General features: G+C 65.1%; 3 protein-coding genes across 4 annotated transcripts; 1 reads left to right on the forward strand and 2 right to left on the reverse strand.

Annotated features, from left to right (window-relative positions):
• Positions 1–207: 207 nt before the first annotated feature.
• On the reverse strand, positions 208–1,928 carry LOC127396365 (collagen alpha-3(IV) chain-like; the record flags this gene model as incomplete). The annotated part of the gene is made up of 5 exons (XM_051643978.1): positions 1,814–1,928; positions 1,169–1,366; positions 980–1,054; positions 730–782; positions 208–360 (listed from the first exon to the last, which is right to left on the reverse strand). Coding segments are annotated over exons 1-5 (513 nt in total), but the record flags the coding sequence as incomplete, so codon positions are not given.
• A 529-nt stretch (positions 1,929–2,457) lies between these two features.
• GPKOW (G-patch domain and KOW motifs) lies at positions 2,458–6,238 on the forward strand. Its single transcript, XM_051643977.1, is given in 12 exon segments — positions 2,458–2,664; positions 3,078–3,292; positions 3,512–3,606; positions 4,084–4,187; positions 4,291–4,363; positions 4,365–4,508; positions 4,617–4,728; positions 5,147–5,255; positions 5,349–5,463; positions 5,668–5,737; positions 5,835–5,920; positions 6,021–6,238. Coding segments are annotated over 12 exon segments (1,452 nt in total). The 5' UTR covers positions 2,458–2,470; the 3' UTR covers positions 6,156–6,238.
• Positions 6,239–6,401: 163 nt separating this feature from the next.
• Positions 6,402–12,970, reverse strand: LOC127396361 (metabotropic glutamate receptor 6-like). 2 transcript variants are annotated; one of them, XM_051643974.1, is made up of 10 exons: positions 11,672–12,970; positions 10,908–11,124; positions 10,314–10,449; positions 9,677–9,831; positions 9,329–9,487; positions 8,977–9,174; positions 8,436–8,572; positions 7,649–8,192; positions 6,932–7,323; positions 6,402–6,642 (listed from the first exon to the last, which is right to left on the reverse strand). In XM_051643974.1, the coding sequence occupies exons 1-10, from the start codon at positions 12,134–12,136 to the stop codon at positions 6,496–6,498; spliced, it is 2,550 nt and encodes an 849-aa protein (XP_051499934.1). In that variant the 5' UTR covers positions 12,137–12,970; the 3' UTR covers positions 6,402–6,495. The 2 variants fall into 2 exon arrangements, with proteins under 2 accessions (XP_051499934.1, XP_051499935.1); XM_051643975.1 differs by lacking the exon at positions 8,977–9,174.
• Between the last annotated feature and the right edge of the window lie 46 nt (positions 12,971–13,016).

A 13,016-nucleotide genomic window follows, 5' to 3' on the forward strand; every position in this document is an offset into this window, starting at 1 on the left:
CCACCCTAGAGACCCTTCCCCACCCCTTCAGCCCCTCCATGCCCCCCCTAGGACCCCTTTTACACCCCAGACTCCCCCTTTTGCCCCCTATAACCCACCCTAGAGACTCCCAATCTCCCCCCCCCCCACAGACCCCTTTTACCCCCTCAGCCTCCCTTATAACCCCACATAGAGCCCCCTGCCCCCCCCTCCCATCCCCCCCCTTACCTGGATGCGGCCGCAGCGCTGAGCTGGCCCCCCCTCGCGCAGCCCCCGCACGTAGACCCCCATGTTGAGGTCGCTGCCCCCCCGCAGGCTGAACCCGAAGCCCCTTGGCCCCCGGGGCAGCTCCACTGCAAATGGGGGGGAGCCCCCCATGGCCTGTGCCCCCACCAGTGCTCCCAGTTACCTCCCAGTGCTCACAGTTATCTGCTTGGGCTCCGATTAGTCCCCCAGGGCTCCCATTACCCCTCCCAGTTGTCCCTGTGCCCCCCCAGTGCTCCCAGTTACCCTCCTAGTTGCCCCAGCCCCCCCTCCAGTCTCTCCCAGCACTCCCAGTACTGTCCCAGTTGCCCCCAGTGTCCCTTCAGTCCTCCCAGTACACCCACCAGTTCTCCCAGTACACCCACCAGTTCCCCCAGTGCTCATAGTTACCCACCCAGTTGCCCTAGATCCCCTCCCAGTCTCCCCCAGTGCTCCCAGTTCCTCCCAGTCCTCCTCCCAGTTGCTCCCAGTGCTCCCAGTCCCTACCTGTGGCCAGGCCAGGCCATATTCTGCCCCTTCCCTGGCGCAGTTGATGTCAGCTGTGGGGGGACACAGGGGAGGGGTGTGCCCAGTGCCTCCCAGTAGCTCCCAGTATGCCCCAGTATCCACCCAGGGCTCCCCAGTCTCCCTCCCAGTGCCCCCAGTCTCCCTACCAGTGTTCCCAGTCCCCTTCCCAGTGCCCCAGTCCCCTCCTGGTGCCCATCCCAGTGCTCCCAGTGCTCCCAGTTCCCCTCACCAGCAGGCAGGAGGTCACGGGGTTCAGGGCCGACAAAGCTGGTGACAGCCACGGGCTCTGGGGGGGCCCCGGGACCTGGGGGGGGACCAGAGGGGGGGCTGCACCAGTGCTCCCAGTGCCCCCAGTCCCTCCCAGTGGCCCCAGCCCCCCTCCCAGTACCTCCCAGTCCCTCCCAGTTCCCCTACCCACCCAGGCTCCGCAGCAGCAACAGGAGGTCCCCGTCGTGTCCCCGGATCCGGGGGGGTCCCAGCTCCCCTGTCCCAGGGTCCCCCCAGTTGCCCCCCCCCCATGCGGGGGGTCGCGGGCCTGGGGGGGAGGGCCGTGGGGGGGGGGCGGGGCGAACGTAGCGCAGGACACAGGCCCCGCCCACCACCACCACTACGCTCACTATGGGGGTGGCACCCCCATTTTAGGGGGGGCATCAGTCTCATCACTGCCCCGCTCATAAGAGACCCCCCCCCCCAAGATATCGGGACCACCCCCCAAAATGGGGACCCCTCCCTCAAGTTGATGGACCCCCCCTCCAGGAGAAGGGGACCCCCCCAAAATGGCAGGACCCTCTCCTAGGAGATGTGACCCCCCCCCCCCGAATGGTGTGACCCCCCCTGAGGACACAGGGAATCCCCCCCCAACATGAGGACCCCCCCCCCCCACCCCACCTCAAGGTCTTGAATCCCCCAAAATAGTGTGACTCCTCTGAGAGGACAGGACCCCCCCCCCCAAACACACAGGAACCCTCCAGGAGATGGGGGACCCCTCCCCAGAATGGGGGACCCGCCCCCTGGAGATGGATCCCCCCCCCAAAATAGCACATCCCCCCTCAGTCCTACTCACCACTGGGGGCTGGGGGGGCCTCTGGGGACGGCATCGGGGGGGGGGGTCGGGGCCCCCCCAGGGGTTGCGGGTGGGGCTATGCCTGGGGGGAGCCCAGGGTGCTCCCAGTGCTCCCAGTACCCCCCCAGTTCCCTCCCAGTATCCCCCCCAGTGCTCCTAGTATCCCCCTAGTCCCACCCCGCAAAGCTCCCAATGACACCCCCAGTGCCCCCAGACTCCCCCCCAGTGCCCTCAGACTCCCCCCCAGTGCTTCCAGTATCCCTCCCAGTCCTCCCAGTACCTCCCAGTATCCCCCAGTGGCCTCCAGTATCCTTCAATTACCCCCAGTCCCCCTCTATTGCTCCCAGTGTTCCCAGCATCCCCCCCCCCACCACTCCCTGTGTTCCCAGTTCCCCCCCCAGTGCTCCCAGTTCCCCCCAGTGCCCCCGCCCCTCGGGTACCAGCCGCGGGGTCGCCACGGCAACGGAAGCGGGGCCGGCGGGCGCGAGGCGGGCGGTGGGCGGGGCTGACGGGCAGGCGCCTCCACCAATCAGCGGCCGCGCCGCCGCGGGAGGGGCGGGGCGAAGGAGAGGGCGGAAAAGGCAGCGCAAAGGCTGCTGGGAGTTGTAGTCCCCAAAACGAGGCCTGTGTTTCCCACAGTGCCCAGCGGCGGGGAAGATGGCGGCGAGCAGCGGCCCCGAGGCGGCGGCTCCGGGACCGGCGGGCCCGGTATCGTTCGGGTTCAGCCGGAAGGCGGAACGGCGGCGGGTGCTGGCGGCCGGGCCCTGCGCGGAGCCCGGAACTGTGGGGGGCGACGGCGGCGGCGACGACACCGACTTCCTGACGGCGGTGGAGGATCGAGAGCTGCTCAGGTGGGCGCTGCGCATGCGCGGAGCAGGAGAGGGGACACTGGGAGGCACTGGGATGAGGGCAGAGGGGGTGTGGGGCGTACTGGGAGGGACAGGGAGGTGCTGGAGGCGGTACTGGGAAGCACTGGAGACATACTGGGGGTACTGGAAGATGCTGGGCGGCACTGAGAGGGTGCTGAGGGCACTGGGAGGAACTGGAGACCGCACTGGGACATAGTGGGAGGCAATGGAGACCGCACTGGGACATAGTGGGAGGCAATGGAGACCGCACTGGGACATAGTGGGAGGCAATGGAGCCCGTACTGGAACCTACATGCACAGCGGTGGGAAGGGGGGGGGGGCGTGGCTTCTAGCGGCTTTGTGGGCGGGATCTGTTGGTTGCTGTGGGCGTGGCTAACCCTGTGCCCCGCCCCCAGCACGCGGCCGGCCCCGCCCCCCCGGCAGGAGCTGGTCATCCCCCTCCTCCCCTCCCACCGCTGGCGGAACCCCGAGCCCCCCCGAGGCCACGCCCCCTCCCCTAGCCACGCCCCCGGCGCTGACCACGCCCCCGACACAGGCTCCGCCCCCGCGGGAGACCCCCCTGATGGCCCCGGCTCGGTGGAGGCGCAGGCGGTGCAGGAGCTGCTGCAGGGTAAGGGGGGACCCAGGCGTCCGGGAGGGGTTCGGGGGGGACCCAAGTATCCGGGGGGGTGAGATTTAGGGGGCCCTAGGAGCCCAGAAGGGGACCCAGGTGTTCAGGGAGAATGCAGGGGGAAAGTGGTATCATGGGGGGCAAATGGGGGCTTGGGAGGAGGGAGATCTGGGGATCTGGGGGGACTCAAGCATCCTCACCCCCCCCGTGCCCCCTCAGAGGTGCGGCAGAGCCAGGAGCAGGGGGACCACGGGCCCCCCATCTCCATCCCCCTCCGGCTGCAGGAGAAGGACGTCATCCCCCAGGCCCAGCCTGTGAGTCACCCCCAGACTGCCCCCCCCTGCCACCCCTAAAACACTTTCATGAGACCAGAAGCCCCTTCTGGGACTCCCAGAAATCCCCTTAGGTCCCAGACACCCTCTGGGACCCCCAAAGTGTCCCCCTAGCCCCATAACTGTCCCCTAAAATGCCCCTCTAGCCCCATAACTCTGCTCTTAATCCTCCTCTAGCCCTGTGACTTTCCTAAGTGCACCCCCGGCCCCAAGCTCCCTCTGAAACGCCCTCCCAGCCCCATAACTTCCCCTGCAGCCCCATAACTCCCCCCCAAGTTCCTTCTCAGCCCCATAACTCCCCTAAGTTCCCCCCCAACCCCAAAACTCTCCCCTCAGTTCCCTCACAGCCCCATAAATCTCCCCTAAGTGCCTTTCCAGCCCCATAACCCCCTCCCCAACTGTCCCCCCATCCCCAAAACTCCCTGCTGAGTGCCCACTCCCCCCTCTCTGCCCCCCCAGGGCCCACAGGACTACGAGGCGGTGCCGGTGGAGGCCTTTGGGCTGGCCATGCTGCGGGGGATGGGCTGGAAACAGGGCGAGGGCATCGGCCGCACCTTCAAACAGTGAGGGGGGGCCCCCAAATACCAGGGGATCCCCAGAGCCCCTTTCCTTCCCACCTCTGGGGGCTTGGGGGGGTGCTGATGTGTGTGTGTGTGTGTGTCCCAGGGTGGTGAAGCCGCTGGAGACAAAGCTGCGGCCGCGGGGGTTGGGGCTGGGGGCTGATCCCCAGCCCCCCCCCCGGCCCCCCCAAATCTGGGGAGGAACCCCCGAAATCACGGGGGGCCCCCCCACGGGGAGGTGAAAAGGACACCGAGGGAGGGGGGCTGGTGGTGGGGGCCACTGTCTGCATCCTGGCCGGCCCCCACCGGGACATGTATGGCAAGGTGAGACCAGCTCCTCCCAGTCGGGGGGGTTTAAGCTCCCCAGTATGCCCAGTTTGGAGCTGCAGGGGACCACTGGGGGCTCTAACCTCCCCTTTTCCTCCCCTCAAGGTGGAGGGGCTGGACCCTGAGACTGCCCGGGCTGTGGTGAGGCTGTTGCTCGGGGGACAGGCAGTGACCATCAGCCAGCACAGCCTGCGGCCTGGCACTCCCCCACCCTCCAGTGAGTTCCCAGTGCCTCCCAGTAACTCCCAGTTACTTCCCAGTACCCCCTAGAGTGTTCTAGTGTCCTCCAGTTACCCCCAGTGCCACTCTGTAGCCCCCACTTACCTCCCAATACACCCCAGTGACCTTCAGTTCCACCCCCTGCCCCCAGGAATGGCCCTCAGGGCCTCCTAGTACTCCCAGTTAGCCCCCAGTAACCCCAGTCCCTCTCAGTAACACCCCATGGCCTTCCGGTACCGCCTCCCCACCCCCCCCCAGTTTCCCCAGCAGGGCCTCCTAGTACCCCTAATTGCCCCCAGGGCCTCCCAGTAACCCCCACTACCTCCCAGTACCACCTCACCCACATCCTTTCAAACCCTGCTGAGCCTCCTGGTTCCTCCCCATTCTTCCCATTACCTCCCAGTTCCCCCTCACAGGCCACCCCAGCAGGACCCCCAAGGGGCAGGGGGCTGAGGAGGGCCCGGATGCCGGGGTCCCTCCCCAGCGGGGAGCTGGCAAGAGGAAGGAGCCCCCCCAGACTGAGAGGTAAGGGGAGGGGGAGACTAAGACCCCTTACAGGGCTTTGGGGGGGGCAGGGGGAGTGCCCAGGGCCCCCCATGATGTTTCTTCACCCACCAGGACCCCCAAACAGCCCCGGGGGGCCCCCCCCAAGCCCCCCCCTTGGCTGCGGCGGGACCTGCGCGTGCGCTGCATCGACCGGGGGGTCCACGGCGGCCGCTACTACAACTGCAAGGTGGGGGGGGCCCTGCCCCACGGGGCACACAGCCCCCCCACACCAGTGGGGTGCCCTGTAGCCCCTCCCCATGGGATCCCTGTGTCCAGTGTGGAGCAGGGAGGGAAGGGGTGAGGGGGGTGTGTGTCTGCACCCCATAGATGCCCCATGGGGTAGGAAGGGGGGGTTTCCCTCTCCTACCCCCCCTCCCTGTTGCCCCCCCAGATGGTGATCGAGGACCTGCTCTCCTCGGACACCTGCGTTTGCCGGACAGACGACGGGCGCCTGGTGGAGGGTGAGTCCCCCCACCAGGGCACTTTGCGGGTGCAGGGGGTTCCCCCTCCCTTCCCCTGAGCCCCCTGACCCTCCCCCCAACCCGTTTCCCTCCCCAGGCCTGCGGGAAGCCATGTTGGAGACCGTCATCCCGCGGGGTGAAGGCGACCGTGTGATGGTGGTGCTGGGCGAGCACGCGGGGAGGGTGAGTGTGTGTGTGTCTGCTAAGATGGGGGGGTGTGTGTGTGGGGGGGTCTCCTGCTTGGACCCCACCCAAACATCTCCCTTTCCTCCCTCCCCCAAAGGTGGGCCGGATCCTGGAGCGGGAGCCGGCGCGGAGCCGGGCGCTGGTGCAGCTGGAGCGGGAGGAGGCCGGGCGGGTGGTGCCCTTGGACTATGACGCCATCTGCCATTACGTGGGGGGGCACGAGGACGACTGATACCCCCCCCCCACCCCCAACACCCCTTGCCAGCTTCCAATATGGCCGCTGTGGCCTCAGGGGAATAAATGGTGCCGAAACAACCCTCCTTGCTGCCCGTGTTGTCCCTGGGGGAGGGGCAATAGATGTGTGCCCCCACTCCCCTGCAGCCCGTGAAGCCATCACGGTGCCAGTTTCCAAGATGGCGGCAGGAGGCGATTTCCCACAGCACCGAGAAGGGACCCAGGCATCCGGGGGTGCCAACAACTTTATTACTGCAGCAGTGGGGGGTGCAGGGTAAAGGGGGGGAGGTTGTGAGGGAGGTGGGAGTGGGTTCCCCCCCCAGGGCCACTGGAGTCACCTACGGGGGCGGGTCAGGGCGGCGCTTGGGCTGGTTGCGCTCGGGGTGCAGGAGGATGACGTAGACTTTCGGGGCGTAGAGAAGGCCGAGGGGGACAGAGGCTGAGAGGCTCATGGAGACCGTGAGCGTTGCTGTCTGCATGTGCACCTGGGAGGGAACAACTGCCGTGAGACCCCCTCCACCCCCCCTCCAAACCTGCCCCATCCCGTGATGCCCTCAGGGTCCCCCCCCAACTCTTGGGGTCCTTCTCAAACTTCCCTGAGATACCCTCAAGGTCCCACCAACCTTTTGAGGGTCTCTCCACCATCCATCTGCTCGTTGTCACTTTCTTAGATCCAATCTCCACCCAACTTCCTGAGGCCCCCCCTGACCCCCAAGCCTTCCTGACATGCTTCCAAGAACCGCCCCCCGCCCCCCCCCCTCCAGATTCTCTCACCCTCTCAGCTGATTGGGCGGCTCCAAAGAAGATGGGCCCAAAGGCCAACCAGACCACACAGGTTGTGTACATGGCGAACCCAATGGGTTTGGCCTCATTGAAGGTCTCGGGGACCCCCCGGGCTTTGACGGCGTAGACGGTGCAGGTCAACATGAGGAGAAGCGCGTAGGCCAAGCAGGCCAAGGTGCCACCCTCGGCCATGTCACACCTGAGGACACCTCGGGCATCCTCAGGGTCGGGGGTTCGGCCCATCTCGTAGTCAATGAGGGCGTGGGGCGGGCGGAGGATGAGCCAGAGGGCGGCAGCCAAGAGCTGGAGACCACTCAAGGAGAAGGTGATGACGAGTTGGGAGGTGGGGCTGATGAAACGGGGTGGAGTCACTGAGCGTTTGCCTGGAGTGGGTGAGGGCAGAGGAGTTAACAGGTGGAGCCTCGAGAACCTTCTGGGACCTCCTGGGTCCACCCCTGGACAACTAAGGCCACCCCTGGACCTCCTGGGATCTCCAGAACTCTTGTTGTTTCTCCCCCGAGCCCATAATTCACCTTTCTTGATGCTGTGGACCTGGTTGGTCTCTTTGAGGACCTTAGGGTAGGTGGAACCCCATTCTACATCCCTCAAGTTCTTGACCTTCAACTCAAACTCTTGACCCTCAATCCAAACTCCCGATGCCCCCAACCTGGTCTCATGGACCTTCTGGACCTCGTGGTCCAGACTCACCCTGCTCAAAGATCCTGTAGATGCGGTTGGTCTTGGTGAGGAGCGCGGCGTAGGTGAGGCTCATCCCCAGACCCAAGAAGAGTCTCCTGAGGGCGCAGACGCCCACCCCGGGCTCAGCCACCATGATGAAGGTGATGATGTAAACCAAGGCGATGCCGGCCAACAGGACGTAACTCAACTCCCGCCCTGAGGCCTTCACGATGGGCGTCTCGTGGTGCTTGACAAAGGTCCCCAAGATGAAGGCAGTGACCAACAAGCCCATGGTGGCCACGGACAAGGGGACGGCGGCCCAGGGGTCCCCCCAGCGCAGGCGCAGGATGGGGGTGGGGCGGCAGGAGGTGCGATTGGGGGTGGGGCGCAGGTGGGAGGGGCAGGGCAGGCAGGTGAGGATGTCAGCCCGGTACAGGTACCCGCCGCAGAGCTCGCAGTGCCAGCAGCAGGGGACACCTTTGACTGGTTTCTTGCGTTCTCCTGGGCCGCATGGGAGGCTGCAGACCGAGGGGGGCGGGGTGGTGGAGTTGGTGCCCCACAGCATCTCCTCAGCCTGGTGGGGGAGAGGATGGGAGGAAGTGAGGGGGTATAGTTGGTGAGGTGGCACGAGGACCCACCAGATCATGGGGACCCACCAAGAGATCATAGGGACCCACCAGGACATCATGGGGACCCATCAATCGACCATAGCGGGTCCTAGTTGACCTTGGGGTGGTCCCAGAGACCATGGGGGGAGAAGGGGAACACACCCAGGTGAATTGCCACTAAAGCCCAGTACAACCCAGTACGAACGCACCTGCAGATGCAAACCCTGCACCCACTGCCCCACGGCCCGGTACGCGCCGGTGCCGTTGCCCCCCTGGAACTGGAAGATGTCGTAGCGTCCTGGGGCGTCACCATTTTCGTTGAAGGACACTGGTGTTCCTGCACTGCCTGGAAACCAGTACAGACCAATACAAACCAGGAAGAACCAGGAAAAAAAATAGTAAAAATCAGGAAAACAAGAAAAAACCCCCCACAAAAAATCCCAGTAAAAACCAGTAACAGCCACTGCTGCTTTGCAGAGAGGACAAGTGACCACCCCCTCATCCACTAGATGGCAAACCAGTATGGCTCAGTGTGGTCTGCAGGGCATTCCAGTACAAGCCAGTAAGGTGCCAGCCCCCTTCCAGTGCTCCCAGTGCCCTGAGTCCCCTCCCAGTCCCCCTATATCCCCCTCTAGGCCCATTCCAGAGGCCCCGGTAGGTCCCAGTATGATATCCAGAGCCTCCCACTCCCCTCCCAGCACCCTGTACCCCCTCCCATTGCCTCCCAGTATACCCCAATGTCCCCAGTACCGTTGAAGACAACCCGACGGATGTGCTGGAGCAGGCGGCGGCCGTCAGGGGGGTCCATGGTGGGGCAGAGCCCCCCGCCTGGGCAGGCCTCCCCCAGGAGGCTGTGCAGCCCGTGGGCCATGGCCAGCACCGCATCGATCACAAACTGCACCTTCCCCTCCTGCTCGTAGGGCGAGTCCCGGCCGATCCGCTCCCGCCCTGACCCCCAAGTGTGGGTCAAGGATCCACAGCTGCCCCATGGCTTGTGGGGCACCCAGGGGTACCCGTTTTGTAAGGGGGGGGAGGGGGGCACTGGGAGGTGTTGGAAGGGACTGGAGCCCATACTGGGCCTTACTGGGAGGGGGATGGTTACCTGTGCATTTGCGGGGGGCGGGGCCGGGCCCGCCAGGGGTCTCGCCGTGGGTCACGCCGTGGGGCAGGCGGCAATTGAAATCCTCCTCCCAGAACTCGTGGAACCAGAGGTTGCGGCGGTTGTTCTCCAGGGAGCGGGAGGTGAAGTACTCGTCAAAGCCTGGGGGGTGCCCCATACATCCATGGGGGTCCCCATAGATCTATGGGGCTGCACCATAGATCCCCGGGGCTGCTCCAAGGTGCCGAAATTCTCCCCCAGCCTCCTCAGGGTGGCTGAGACCTCCCAAGGGGGCTGGGGGACTGCCCCATAGATCTGTGGGGCTGCTCCATAGATCCATGGGTCACTCACCGGGCACAGAGGCGCGTTTGGGGAGGATGGTGATGGCACCCAGAGCCACCTCCTCCAGCCCGGCCACTGGCGCCATCTTGGCCCCCCAGCTGTCAGAGCCCACCCAGGAGAAGTGACCCGAGAGGTTGGCCAGGGTCGCCGCCTCCAGCACACGCCTGCGGGTGAAACTGGGGTTACTGGAAGGGGAGTCGGGGGGGAGTGGGATGGACTGAGGAGTAAGTGTGTGGCTCTAGGACAACGGGGAGGAGGCTGGAATAGACTGGGAGGGGACTAGGATATACTGGGAGGGCACTGAGTGAGTTACTGGTGCTTCCTGCTCTATACTGGTTTATCCTGTGGGGTTACTGGCCCATACTGGGGGTCACTTGTCTCACATCACCCAGGTTGGCAAAGCTACTATGGGCCATGCTGGGGGCACTGGGGGTAGGTTCCTGGGTCATTTCCTGGTCTATACTGGTTTATATTGGCCTATATTGGTTTGTACTGGTCCAAACTGGGAGTTACTGCTCACTCAACTCATCTCATCCACCATGCTGAATCCACTATGGGCTATTCCAGAGATACTGGGGCTGTTCCCTGGCCAGTTCCTGCTCTGTAGTGGTTTATACTGGTCTGTACTGGTCTGCACCAGTCTCACCGGATGTCATCCTCGTTGGCGAACAGCACGACGCCGCGGGCAGTCGACGTCTCCATCAGGCGCCCGATGACCTTGGCGAACTCCCCCGGCCGCGGCTCCCGCGGGATCTTGATGGACTGGGCGATGCACAGGCCCCCTGCACCAGTACAGACCAGGGTGAACCGGTACAGACCAGTACACACCAGTACCAACCCCCCCAGAGATCCCGGGTACACACTGGAGGGGCAGAAAGAGGCAGGACACCGTCCCACCTCCCCACTAAACCACACTCCCAGCATATCTCAGTGCCTCCCAGTGCTCCCAGTACAGCCCAGTGCCCCTTCCAGTACAAACCAGTACCTTACTGGTCTCAGGTGAGGGTCTTACTAACTCCCGTTGGGAGTTTCTGTCTAAAATGAAGATGGTTCCCTCCTTCCCAGTGCTCCCAGTCTATCACAGTGCCTCTCCCAGTACATCCCACTCCCTTTACGGTCTCACATAAAAGCATCACCTTCTCTACCCTCAAGGCTTTCTCTCAAGTCCAAGGGTTGTTCCCTCCCTCCCAGTGCATCCAAAACCCTCTCCCAGTCCCTCCCAGTTTTCCCCAGCACAGACCAGCCTCCCGGGAGCTCTGGACAAAGGCCTCCACGCCGCTCTCGCCGTAGTTGCCCTCGGAGGCCAGGGTGGACACGTAGCTCCAGCCCAGGGCTCGCACCACGGCCACCATGGCCTGTGCCTGGTACGAGTCGGGGGGCACCACCCGCGAGAAGAACTCATACCGCCCGGGGTCCGACAGCTCGGGGGCCGTGGAGGCGTAGCTGATCTGTGGGATCTGGGGACAGGAGGGGACATGGAGGGATCAGGGGACAGTTGGATATGGGGAGACACGGGGGAGAAGCCCCAAGCTCCAGGGCTGTGGAGGCATGTGGGGACAAGGAGACACATGAGGGGACACTGGGGGGACACAGTGGGATGGAGGGGACTTAGGGACATGGGGTGACACAAGGGGACAGCTCCCATCACCCCTCAACACCCCCCCCTCCCCATTCCCTTCCAGAACCTTCCCCCCCCGCTACCCATAATCCCCCCTGGCAGCAAATGGCCACAGGATTAGGGGGGATTAGGGGGAAGGGGGGGGGCAGACACCTGGGTCCCCTGTGGAGACAGTGGTGTCCCTGCATGTGTCCCCTCCCTCTGCCTGGGTCCCCGCCATGCGCCCAGGACCCCAACATCCCCCTCCTGTGTCCCCAAATGTCCCCACTCACACAAAAGGTGATGGCCACCATGATGGATGGAACTGCGCCCACGTCCCCAGGCCTTCCCATGTCCCAGACATGTCCCCAAACACCCCTCCCAATGTCCCCAACGCCCCCACTCACAGCGAAGAGCCGCAGGACGTTGGCCACCATGATGGAGACGGAGCTGGCGGAGGCCCCGATGACGCCCACCAGGCGCTCGGGGGGTGGGCGCCGGGGCTGGGACCCGTCGGGACACTGTCCCTCGCCCTCGGGGGGCAGGAGGCTGCGGACGAAGCTGAGGGCCTGCTCCAGGGCATAGGTGTCCCGGGAGCAGGTGTCCAGGATCCGTGCCCCCAGGGTGAGGTTGGGCAGCACCCGGGGGTCCCCGTTGACGCGGTCCAGGGCGTAGAGCATGGCCTCCAGCCGGTGGATCCCCTTCTCCTTCTTGACGGCTCCGCAGGGAACGCCAGCCGGCCCCCGGGAGTGCACCGGGAACAGCCCCCCCAGGGTCAGGTCCCCCTCCAGGCGGATGGCATGGGGCTGGGTGGGGGCAGGGGGGGCCCCCCCGCTGGCCCACAGGGTGCTGAGGGCCAGGAGGAGCAGCATGGCTGGGGTGTGGGGTGAGGGGGAGAACCTGCGGAGGGCACCCTATGGGGTGGGGGGGCACCCTAAAAGGTGTGGGGAGGGGTCCTTGGCTCCCTATGGGGCAGGGGGAGGCACCCTATGGAGGGGTTAACACCCTGTGGGGCAGGGAGGGCACCCTGAAAGGTGTGGGGAGGGGTCCTTGGCTCCCTAGGGGGTGGCAGAAGGGGGAGCAGCACACTGTGAAGCAGAGATGGCAGCCCAGAGGGTGGGAGGGCACCATATAGTGTGTTGGGAGGGGTCTCTGGCACCCTATGGGGCACCCTACGGGCTATGTGGGGGGCAGGAGTGGCACCCTTTGGGATGGGGCTTTGGTGGTCCTTGCCCAACTATAGGGCGAGGGGGCTGCAGCATCCTATGGGGCAGAGGGAGAGGCTTAGGGGTCCCCAGCACCCCATAGGGTGGGGATTTGGGGGGCCTGGACACCTGGGGCCCTCCTGTCCCCCTCACCTGGGTGGTTGCTCCCAAACGCCTGGGTCCTTCCTGGATGCCTGGGTCCCTCCTGAACGCCTGGGTCCCCTCCAGATGTTGGGTGGAGGGGGAGAAGGGAGGGCCCGGATGCCTGGGCTTCCCCCCCCCGAACGCCTGGTCACCCTCTGGCCAGCTTGACTGAACTCCCATGATCCTCTGCCCCCCCCCTCCAATTAAATCGGCCATTAATAACTTATGGAGGGTGGTGGGGGGGGGTCCCTAATCCCCCCAGATTAGGGGGAGGGGATAATCCCAGTGCTCAGATACAGCCAGGGGACCCAGGCGTTTGGGCCCACCCCCCCCCCCCGCGTCACCCAACGGGGGGGGTGAGGGGACATTGGGGAGGGGGGGCTGAGGGGACACAGGGAGGGCT

Source organism: Apus apus, unplaced genomic scaffold (genome assembly GCF_020740795.1).
Source record: "Apus apus isolate bApuApu2 unplaced genomic scaffold, bApuApu2.pri.cur manual_scaffold_89_ctg1, whole genome shotgun sequence".
In the NCBI taxonomy this organism is placed as follows: domain Eukaryota; kingdom Metazoa; phylum Chordata; class Aves; order Apodiformes; family Apodidae; genus Apus; species Apus apus.